Source organism: Mus pahari, chromosome 10 (assembly GCF_900095145.1).
Source record: "Mus pahari chromosome 10, PAHARI_EIJ_v1.1, whole genome shotgun sequence".
In the NCBI taxonomy this organism is placed as follows: domain Eukaryota; kingdom Metazoa; phylum Chordata; class Mammalia; order Rodentia; family Muridae; genus Mus; species Mus pahari.
In genome coordinates, this window is record NC_034599.1 from 99328694 (window position 1) to 99339863 (window position 11170).

General features: G+C 50.0%; 1 protein-coding gene across 4 annotated transcripts; it reads right to left on the reverse strand.

The window, feature by feature from the left end:
• Positions 1-1132: 1132 nt before the first annotated feature.
• On the reverse strand, positions 1133-7948 carry Glyctk (glycerate kinase). Of its 4 annotated transcripts, none has more exons than XM_029543627.1 (5): positions 7870-7948; positions 5682-6097; positions 5340-5491; positions 4618-4793; positions 1133-4316 (listed from the first exon to the last, which is right to left on the reverse strand). In XM_029543627.1, exons 2-5 carry the CDS (start codon positions 6056-6058, stop codon positions 3450-3452), a joined length of 1572 nt encoding a protein of 523 aa, XP_029399487.1. In that variant the 5' UTR covers positions 6059-6097; positions 7870-7948; the 3' UTR covers positions 1133-3449. The 4 variants fall into 4 exon arrangements, with proteins under 4 accessions (XP_029399487.1, XP_029399486.1, XP_029399485.1 ...); XM_029543626.1 differs by lacking the exon at positions 7870-7948 and adding an exon at positions 7354-7603; XM_029543625.1 differs by lacking the exon at positions 7870-7948 and adding an exon at positions 6244-6434.
• Between the last annotated feature and the right edge of the window lie 3222 nt (positions 7949-11170).

Below are 11170 nucleotides of genomic sequence, written 5' to 3' on the forward strand. Positions count from 1 at the left end.
AAAAAAAAAAAAAAAAAAAAGAGTTGCCAATGAACTGGGTGTGATAGAACCTCTAGTCCCAGCACGTGGGAGACAGAAGCTGATGGACCTCTTTGAACTAAAAGCCAGCTAAGGCGACACAGTGACCCTGTCTCAAAAATAAGTAAATAAAAGTAGACCAGAATTGCCAATGTTTAAATGAAGACAAAGGTTACAGGGCTGCAGCCACAAGGAACTTGCAAAGGTACTAAGGAGAAGGGAGGGAGGGAGGGAGGGAGGGAGTTGTTGCTGCTGCTGTTCTTGTTGAGGGAAGGAAGAAGGAAGGGAGGGGAAGAGAGAGGGAGAGAGGGGCCCTTTGCCATCCTGCCTCTGCCAGCCTTTAAGGTCTCCTTGCCCACCATGTCCCACAATATTCCTGAAATTCTAACTATAGCAAACCACCCACACCTTGGAATGGAGCAGAGCACTGTGGAGGTCCACACAGTGACTGGTTGGATGTTGCACTGGACACAAACCCCTCCACATGCACACTCAGGTGTGTGCACACATTCATGTAGATGCCCACCATTCACACTCATGGGGTCTCCTGTTAAACCACTCAACACTCTGCCCCTCCAGACCACAAAGAGACCAACAAACCTGCTTTGCAGATCCCTGGAGAGGCTACGTATGGTCACACCACCATCCTCAAACCACTGAGGGCAACACAGAAAACAAAGGCACAACCCCTAACTCTGGCCGCGCCTTGGGCTGGCCCCCATGGTATCTGAGCCCCAAGGGGCAGCAGAGAATGTATATAAAAGGGCCCAAACCAGGTTCACATCCTTGGTCTGTGACTGACTTGCTCTACAACCCCTGATAAACCATCTTCTCTAATTCTCCAGCCATAGGATAAATGGGTTTAGCTAAGCTGACCTCAAAAAGGCTCTCCAGACCCACAGCTCATGCCAAGTGCAGAGAATGAGAAGGCTTTAATGTGAAGGAGGCCTGAGCACCCTTGTGGCAAAACCCTCAAGCCATGGAAAGTATCAGCACATGAAGACAAAGTAAGGATCTGGACAGCAAAAACCTGAGTCGGGAGAAACAGCAGCCAAGAGCCAAAGGAGGGCAGTGTCTGTAACAACCCATAATTAGTAAGACATGTGTGCATATAGCCATTCATTCATTTATTTTATTTTTCAGTGCTGGGAACTAAACCCAGGGCTTCACACATGCTAGAATAGTAAGTACCATTGACTACATTCCCAGACCTCTTGCTGTTGTTGTTGTTGCTGCTGCTGCTGCTGTTCTTGTTGAGACAGGGTTTCTCTGTGTATCCCTGGATGTCCTGGAACTCATTCTGTAGATCAGGCTGGCCTCAAACTCTCAGAGATCTGCTTGCTTCTCCCAAGTGCTGGGATTAAAGGTGTGCAGCACCACTGCCCGGCCCTTTCTAAAGGTCTTTAAAATGGGATCTCCCTTAGTTGCCTAGGCTGGCTTTCACTCTGTAGTTCAGGCTAGCCATGGACTCTCAGTCCTCCTGCCTCTCACGTACCTGGGACTATAGGCCTGTGCACCAGGCCTGGCTCCATACTTGATATTGATGGAGAAAAACAAAACAAAAAGAAACTAACCAGTCCTATTGAGCTCTAACTGTGAGGAATTTGCATGTTTTTATCATCTAGAATGACCAGATATATAGGTGAGCAAATACAGAAGGTTATGCCCATGAACTGTTTGCTCTAGTGGGGCCCAATTCAGACCCTGGCCCCCAGACTCTAAAAGCATAGGTACAGGAAAGTGACCAAGGCAGACACGGGGAGCCTCCAGCAAGATTCTACCTATATGCAAAGCCCTCAGCAGGCAATGGTGACAGCGGTCCCCACGAGCAACCCTACTCTGAAAAGCACCCATGGGCACACTATGGATGCGTTCTGACACTAGTGTCCACTGCTCACGTGCTCACCACACAGAGACACCGAGGTGTGGCTGAAAAGCTCTTCTCCCGAAGCTCTTGCTTGCAACTCAGTGTCCGATGGGAATAGATTCCCGAGGTCAAGAACACGGCGACAGAGCCACTCCTAGGGGATACCAGAACCCCGGTGTAAAGACAAAATCCCCAGAGTCTCTGACCCTGTGCACAAGGACAGAAGGAAAGGAAATGGTAGAAACCACTCCACTTCCCTAAGCCTATGTGGTCCTCAGAGCCGGCTCACCCTGCTTACCTCCTCCTCAGTCTGAGGAACACACAGGAGCCAGGTCTGCAAGCCACGGCCCGACTGCTAGTTAGACTGTCCAAAGCCCAGTGGAGACGGAAGGCCCTTCCCAGGACACATCAGCTCTGACCTAGAGTCCCTCACACCCTCACGATGGAAGAAGGGCCCACAGGGGCCACTCTGGGCCTCACTGTTCTCTATGGCTTTTTATTCCTATGTGATTCTATTGCTCGCTCATATAGGGATTGGAGCCGTGGCGCACGGTGAGGATAAGCCAACAGAGGGCTCTGATGTGGAACAAGAGGGCTCGAGGCAAAGCAGGCCAGTGGCTGCAGGCCAAGCCAAGTGACTCACCTCTGCCAGCTATGACAGGATGGGGTGAGGGACTGCTGAGCTCCTTCACTGCTCTGACCTACCATTCTAGTGCTTGAGACACACACTGAAATGCTGGCACCAGGGTCCCAACTGGGTACCCAGAGGAGCGGCAATGGAACATGGAATGTTTAGCCTGGGAAAGGGGGACACAGGAGAACAAGTTCAATGCCTGTGGCCTGAAGAAACCCCTTGATAACCAGTGGGTGAGAGGGAAAGCTGAGAGTGGTTCAAATACAGAAGGAAGAGCCTTGGTGGCAAGTGGATCGTCTCTACCCAGTCAGGCTATAGCAGGAGAGGAGAAACCATGATCAGGCTGCCACAGGGCGTCATGGTTACGTAGTCAACTATAATCCTGTCCTGTTAACCTACACTGACGCTGCTAGGAGACAGATTCAATTGTCACAGATTGTCATCAGCAGACCCCGAGTGTGCACCCAGCCAAAAAGGGCGTGAGAAACTCTTTGAGGTACTGGCGCCACTGCTGGGACCACACCACGGGCCCCTGCCCAGCAGCCCCCAGAGGATCTGTGCTACGGAAAGAGGCACTGAGGGGAGATGAGCTAAGACCCCCACAACATTTATTTTCAGTGTCCCTACCTTCGCTCCATAGAAGAAATGGGCTGAGGACCTGGCCAGGAAGGCTTCCGGGGAGAAAATGAGAACTATGGACTGCCCAAGAAGCTCCTACTGGGTCTCAGGGCTACCTGCTGTCATGACAGAAACTAGGGGTGGAAAGGAGCCCACATCTTCTAATTTAGTTGGGGGAATAAACATGGAGTACATCCGTGGGAGGCGGGCAGAGCCACCGAGGAGGGAGTCCTGAGGCACACTGGGGCCTAGGAATCAGTCCTTGACCTTCCTAAGAGACCCTCTTCTACACTCTCACTGTGAGCGACGCCATCACTTAGGATGAAGAATCAGGAGGTGAACATCCATAACGTTGGTCCCTGTCAACCCCGTGTGCAGCAAATGTGTTCCTCCCCTGAGGCGGCAAAAGAAAGTGTACGAGTCATTGTTGGCGAGGAAGGTGGCAATGTCCAGGCTTTCAGCAGAAGCCTGGCTGATGAGATCAGACATGACCCAGGCCCCGGCCACCTTTGTAGGCCCATCCTGACCATCAGTGCCTCCACTCAAAAATAGCACATCAATAGGCCCCAGTGGCTGCCTTCCCAGCTCTACTCCCACGTGCAGGGCCAGTTCTTGGTTCCGACCGCCTTTGCCAGATCCCTGCAGCTGCACCGTGGGCTCACCACCAGCCAGGAGGCAGACCGGCCCTTTAGCCTTTGCCACCGCTCCCAGAGCCTCCTCCAGCTGCAGGTCCGGGAGCTGGAGCTCAGCTGCCAGCTGATGGAGTTTTGCCTCCTCCTCCAAGGGACGCTCAGCCAAGGATGGAGTGAGGTGGGCTGCAGCCACCCGGGCTAGCAGCCCATAGAACCGAGCCACACGTTTTACATCACCCTGCATGGCTGTGCTCAACACCATGGCATGGTAGCCCAGTACCTCGGCTTGCCTCTGAGCCTCAGCCAGTGCCAAAGAGTTAGAGCCGATGATCACATTGAGGACATGACCACAGGTATGTGGTCCATGGGGGTCAGAGTCAGCTCGGGAGAACACAGTCTTCACAGAGCGGGGAAGAGCAGCACGAAGACCATGGTGATTGAGAATCTGCAGGCAATCTTGCACACTGTGGGTGCTGGCCACAGTAGGGCCACTGGCAATCACCTCCAAAGGGTCCCCAATCACATCTGACAAGATGAGGCTTATCACCTAGACAAAGGTCACAAAATAAGGTTGAGTCTTGCCTCCTCCATGTTCCGGGGCCCTTAAGGACAAACTGGGCCTGGGTATACAGCATCTGGTATGCTTCCTTGCCCACATCCACCCATGTCTTGCCACTTTCAGGTGGGCTGGCAGAACACCTAACCAGGAAGCCTCCCTCTTATTCTCTCTAGGCTTCCTCCCAGGACTTTCCGGGCCAGGCCCCTGCCAACTCATATGCTGGCCAGAGCTCTCATCTCCCTGTCACGTGTTGGGGAACCAGGGCCTACTGAAGAAGTGATTAGAGCACCTGAGCAGGATAGGCGGCCTGAGCCAGCCCTCCCCCCTTCAGCTGTGACAGGGCCTTGCGGATGGTGTTCAGCTCCTGGATCGTGGCTCCTCGGGCTGCCAGCAGCTTGGTGAGCATCTGTTTCTCCTCCAGTGTGACAGGTGGGATAGGAGCAGGCAGCAGGGCTGAGCCCCCACCTAGAGTCAGTGACAGTGTCAGGGAGAGGAGACAGCCTGACCCAGAGAACCAGGCAGGCCCTTTAAGAAGGTGGGGTTACAGTGCCCCCTTGTGGACACAGAGTAAAGCTGTCCCCTACTAGGGGTACGCCAGATCCCAGGAGCTTGCTAGCAGAGTGCCTAGCCTGTGTGAAACCCTGAACTCTATCCCCAATACCACAAAAAAAAAAAATTTTTTTAAAAAAATGTAACTAAGAAAGAGCAAGAAAAAACAGCAACTAGGCAAGAAGAGAGGTCCGTGGGGTCTGGAAACTCAGCTTCAGGAGTCTGAGTAACCCTGCTGCAGACAGCAGTGGCTTCCAAAGGTTCTGATGTAGTCAGTGTTAGTACCCGGCTGTGCCTTCACCGCTACAGACTGTTCAGTAGGGTGAACTTCCAGCTGAGGAGAGATGACCGACCTGACACCACCCACAAGGTACCCTCCAGGTTCCTCACTGCCTCCCATGGTCCCGACTTCACCCTGTGACCATCCTGTGCTTGGGGCATCCCCGTCGGCTGTTCCCACACCTGAGATGAGCACCAGCAGCAGGTCGTCTGCAGTGAGCCCCTCTGCCAGCTGCTGGATGGTCAGCGCAGCCCGGAGTGCATCCCGATCTGGTAAGTTGTCCTCGGCGCCCTCAAACACCTGGATGCGGCTATGTGGCTTCAGCAGCATCTCTCTGAGGAGGGAGCAAACGGGGAGAAGGGATGGGGTGGGCTCCTCTCCTCCCACCTGACTTCTCAGCTGTACAGGTAAAAGTGGCCCACTGATAACCAGGCCAGACCCAGGAGATCGGGAGGTCAAAGAGGAAGGGAGGTTTTCTTCCAAAGGACAGTAGAGGGCATCCCCCTGCGCCCATGGACTCTTACTGCTTTCCAGCATGCTCCATAGCGGCTCGGATCCCCTTGGGTACGCTGATAACACCCTGCACAAGATGCTGAACCAGCAGCTCCTCGGCCGCAGCTGCCATGCCCAGCACAGCCTTGCCGAAGCCCACTAGGTAGAGGTTTTCCCGTAGCTGGAAGGTCCGGTCCCGCACCTTCAGCTGTCTGCCACTAGGATCCAGGGACAGTGTCCTCTGCAGCATGGGACCTGGTTGCACAGCACCCACTGCACTATCAAACAGCTGCCGTGCCTGTTCTGCCAAGGCCATACCACTGGTCATCCGGGCCACTGGGGGCCCCCAGAGGAGTGGGCGGGATGGGGCTCGGAGGAGACAGGGCAAGACCTGTAGGGCCGCAGCCATGCCCCGCTTCTCTCAGCACAGCCTCGTGTCCATAGCTGCCTAGAGAGGGAGGAGAAGGAGTGAGGCCGCGGACAGAACCCCACCATCCATCATGGCCACCCCTCCAAGGGCTCAGGACTGGCGGACTCCGTAACCTGAAATGAAACCTAGAGAAGTCATGAAGCCTGTGGCAAACCTGATCTTACACCAGTCTTGAAAGCCCAGCCCTGATGCCCAGCCACGTCCTCCTCTTCTGTAGGCCACACACCAGTCTTCTGGACACTCAGCCCCAAGTCCAAAGTTCCTGTTAAATGGACCTTCCTCCTAGGTCACCTCCTTTGCCTGGGAGTTAATCATTCATGAAGGATGCCGTTCCTACCAGCAGGCCCCTGTGCCATTCTTTTTCCACCTCCTGTACTTCCAAAGCCCTCACACCATGGCAATGCCCCTTTCTGGCATTTATGCCTTAGACGTTACATAAACAAATCTACTGTTGAAGAAAAAAAAAAAAAAAAAAAAAAAAAAAAAAGGCTATTGGTTGTCTAGCCAGCTGACCCCAAGTCCATTCACCTCTAGCCTGCTCTGTTAGCTCATACAACCAGTCTGGCAAAGCTGGGTCCATGTGGAAAGGCTGCAGATTTGCCAGTGCACACAGCCTAAGGAAGCTCAGGACTCAGGCTAGTTCAGCAAGTGGTCCAGGCACGAATCAAGAGTAACTACAAAATCTGACTCAAGGCGAGACCTTCAGCCAGGCCCCAGGTTACAAGCAAAAGAACATGTGCTATGGGGCTCAATCTACAGGACAAGATCGGACACCCTTGTCCCCACACAGCTGGTCATGACCAGCCTTGCCAGGAACACCCCTTTCTGGCTCCATGAGAGCAAAAAACAAGCCCTGAGTTACACCACTCACAGCAAAAACAGCCCAGTGCTAGGGCAGGCAGAGGCCGGGAACCAGTAACAAGGCCCAAACAATCACTTTCCCCACTGGGCAGAGTGAAAAACAGAAAGGTCTGTAAAGGTGAGGAAGCAAACCATAGGGACAATAAAGGACTCAGCTGTAAGAAGGTGTCGAAGCTTAGGACAGGAGGGTACTGAAGCGTGTACCCGGGTTGTCCATGTAAAAGTATGCGCTCTACCACTGAGCTACAGTCAAGTCCCTAAAAAAGTAGAAAGAAAACTGTATCTGTAAGCATGGGTGGAAGAGGGCAGAGTCTGGGGATCGGGGTTCTACCTTTGTTAAAGCTTGTAGTAGTGTATCTTTTCTCACACTGAGCTAGCTCATTTGCAAGATATGGGATGCAGTGAAGCCTTACCTCTCAGGGAACTTGAAAGTGTAGTTCTGTGGGAGAGACCTTCCCTAGCGTGCATAAAGTCATCCAGTTCTCCATAGTGCTGGAAGACTGACATTCTTATCTCCTGACACCTCGGGCTTTCTGATTCTTTGTATAAGTTGACAGAGAAAACTGCAGGTAACAGTCTATCCCGTTCCTAAATAATGTAGCGCCTGCCAGCTCCGCCATTTAGCCTTCCTTGTAGTTAGTTCCCAGCCAGCTTCCCCAAAAACTACTGTCTGTGAAAAGGAATACACAGGGCACTGCCGGGGGACGCCTGCCAAAAAAAAAAAAAAAAAAGTTCAAGTCCAAAATTGCCAGATAAAGTACAGGGCGTTTTGCAAAATTTAAATTTCGGATAAGTAATTTTTATTATAACTATGACCAGTATTTTTTGGATTATTTGTAATTAAAAATTACGTTGTGGTAAGTCTAAAGTTAATTGGACGACTTGCATTTTCAGTTGCCAAATTCCCAACTCTATTTAAGACACTACACCTTCCCAGCTCCAGTGCACCCGCGTTGGTAAGTGAGGATAGACGAAGATCAGCCTCGACTCCTCCCGGAACCAAGTGGAGCTGACATCACGTCCGGAATCGGCCAACCGCCAGGTGACCGGAAGTGACGTCGCCCCAGGCTGAACCTGTGATCTTCCAGAGGGAAATGTTGCCGCGCAGTGCAAGGTGTAGCAAGATTAAGGGGCTGCTGTCGCCTGGATCTGTCTCTGTCCGGGCCAGGAACGACTTCCAAGGACCGTTTATTTGCTTGAGACGCAAACTCACCTTCCCGCAGCTTCTAGCGCTGGAGACCGACCGGAAGTACTCTCTGTGGGTGGGGATTAGTCCGGAAGTGGCTGGTCTGAGGTCTCCCTAGAAACCGAAGCCTGGTTTAGAACTTTCCTGCTTCACTGACCGCCAGAGAAAACCTGAAAAGAGGCGAATGAGGGGCTCTGGTTTCTGTGTTCCTGAAGTGGATACTCAGTGATTGGTAATGAGCCCTCCCTGTTCATCCTGTTAGATCTGGTACATCGTCGTTAAATACACCCTGAATTCTTGTTAGGTTCCGGACACAGGGTTGAACCATGAGCGAGAGCTACTACACACCCCTCTAGAGAACGATTTAAAGTCATCCATGACAATTCATTGATGCTTACCACTTCCATAAGCCACCACATACAGCTAACTCAGCAAAAGATTTCTGTTCGATGATTTTTGAACACACGAGCAAACTGCCTGTAAACAAATGACCCTAAGCCTTCTTCCTCCCTACCCTTGCTCTCTCACCTTGTGTCCACTATGACTCAGACGTGCCTTTTTCCCACATTCAAAAGTCAACTATTGGCTGGGCTCCAAAAACACTCCAAAATCCTTTACTAATGGAAAGGATTATTTCAAACATGTTTCCTTTTTAAAGTTTCCCCCCCCTCTTTTTTTTTTTTTTTTTAACCTCGACTCCTACCACACACACAGACACACTATGTATGTAGCCTAGGCTGGCTTCAAGCTTATGCTCCTACTGCCTCAGGCTCCAGAGTACTAAAGTCGTAGGTGTGTACTGCTTTGTAATTGAGAAACTTAATCACGACCCCACTACACTCCACCCCACACCCTGTCTAAATTTCTTTACTATGTGACGCTTCACATTATCTCTTTTCTTTTCGTGAAATCCCTTCCATTTTGCAACTGAAGACATTGTTGTTCCCTGTCAGTCTTAGCAGCCCAGTGGGATCCTGTTTCCAAATCATTTTTTTAAAAGGGGGGGGAGGAAGAGGAGGAGGAGGGAAAAAGGAAAATTCCAGTTTCTTTTGTATGGAGGACAATAGAAATACATATAAGAATTAGATCAACTCAGTACCATGCAGTGGGTTTCATTGTCTTGCTGTCAGATGCATCTTGCGACTAGATTATGGATAGCAGTGGAGTATTTTTTTAAAAATGGATACAGGGAGCTAGAGAGATGTTTCAGTGGTTATGAGCATTTGTTGCTCTGTTCCTAGCACCCAAGGGGTTTACAACTATCCAGAACTCCAGTTCCAGAGAAGCTGACGCCCTCTTCTGGCCTCCTCAGGCACCAGGCATTCATGTGGTAGAACATGTGAGGCAGAACACATACATAAAGAGTTCTTTCCTTCCTTAGTGGAGGCAGGGCTGGGAATGTAGCTCTGCTGATGGAGCACTTGCTTGGCATGCACAAGGCTCTAGTCTGATCCCCACCATCACCTAAACCGGGCTTTGTGATACATGCCTATAATCTCAACAATTAGAAGAATCAGGATCTCAAAGTCATCCTTGTCTAAGGTTTGACCTTGTTTAAGGCCAGTCTGGGATATATAAGACCTTGTCTCAAAAGAAGTGGGGGAACTGAAGAGGTAGCTCAGCAGTTTAGAGCACTTACTACTCTTCCAAAGGATGGGGGTTCTATTCCAAGCACCCCTATGGCAGCTTACAATCGTCCCTAACTCCAAATTCTAAGGAAGCCAGTGCCCTCACTCTTCCTGCCTCTTAGGGCACAAGTACTGTGCACTTACATACACGAAGGCAAAACACACACACAATTTAAAAATAAGTTAATTAAAAAAATAAATGAGCCGGGCGTGGTGGTGCACGCCTTTAATCCCAGCACTTGGGAGGCAGAGGCAGGTGGATTTCTGAGTTCGAGGCCATCCTGGTCTACAGAGTGAGTTCCAGGACAGCCAGAGCTATACAGAGAAACCCTGTCTCGAAAATCCAAATAAATAAATAAATAAATAAATAAATAAATAAATAAATAAATAAATGGTACCTGAGGAATAACACCCAAGCTATACAGAGAAACCCTGTCTCGAAAATCCAAATAAATAAATAAATAAATAAATAAATAAATAAATAAATAAATGGTACCTGAGGAATAACACCCAAGGTTGTCTTTTGGCCTTCATGTACACATGCACACAAATAAGTAAGTTGAGCTGGAGAGATGGCTCAGCAGTTAAGAGCACTGACTGCTCTTCCAGAGGTCATAAGTTCAATTCCCAGCAACCACATGGTGGCTCACGACCATCTGTAATGGGATCTGACGCCCTCTTCTGGTGTGTCTGAAGACAGCTACAGGGTATTCATATACAAAAAATACATAAATCTACAAAAAATAATAAGCAAGTCATCTGCAGGTCTGGTGTCTAGCCATGACTTTATTTCTGTTTTTAAAATGATATCACTGTATCCTCCAGAGGAGATAAACAATGACTTCACATGGTAGAGGGTGGATGGGTCTCTTAGAAGAGGCACTAATCTCATTTACAATGGACATACCCTCAGGACCTAGCCAGATCCCCACTTTGTTTTGTTTTATTTGGAGACAGGGTCTCACTATGTAGTCCTGGTTATCTTTGAACTCACTGTATAGAACAAACAGAGATCTGTCTGCACATCTCTGGAGTACTAGGATTAAAGGTTTGCATCTCCACACCTGATTAAGACCCTGCTTCTTCTTCTTTTCTTTTTCTTTCTTTTTTTTTTTTTTTGTTGTTGTTGTTGTTTTTAGAGACAGGGTTTCTCTGTGTTGCCTGGCTGTCCAGCAACTCACTTTGTAGATCAGGCTGGCTGACCTCGAACTCAAAAATCCACCTGCCTCTGCCTCCCAAGTGCTGGGATTAAAGGCGTGGGCCACCACGCCCGGCAACATTCTTTCTTTTAAAATTGGATTTCCACAGGAATTTTAGAGAGATACAAATTTTCCAACAATAACAGCTGTTGGTGGATTGAAGCCATACCTAAATGGAAGATTCTGGAGACAAATTACTGACTGGAATTCTATGATT

What these genes read in the sequence shown, in the direction of transcription:
- Glyctk (XM_029543627.1), bottom strand. Translation starts at nt 6,058, where the DNA reads ATGGCTGCGGCCCTACAGGTCTTGCCCTGTCTCCTCCGAGCCCCATCC. An exon ending in ATGGAGCATGCTGGAAAGCA is followed by an intron (nt 5,492 to 5,681) that starts GTAAGAGTCCAT and finishes CTCCCTCCTCAG; the next exon opens with AGAGATGCTGCTGAAGCCAC. An exon ending in AGGCCGCCTATCCTGCTCAG is followed by an intron (nt 4,317 to 4,617) that starts GTGCTCTAATCA and finishes ACCTTTGTCTAG; the next exon opens with GTGATAAGCCTCATCTTGTC.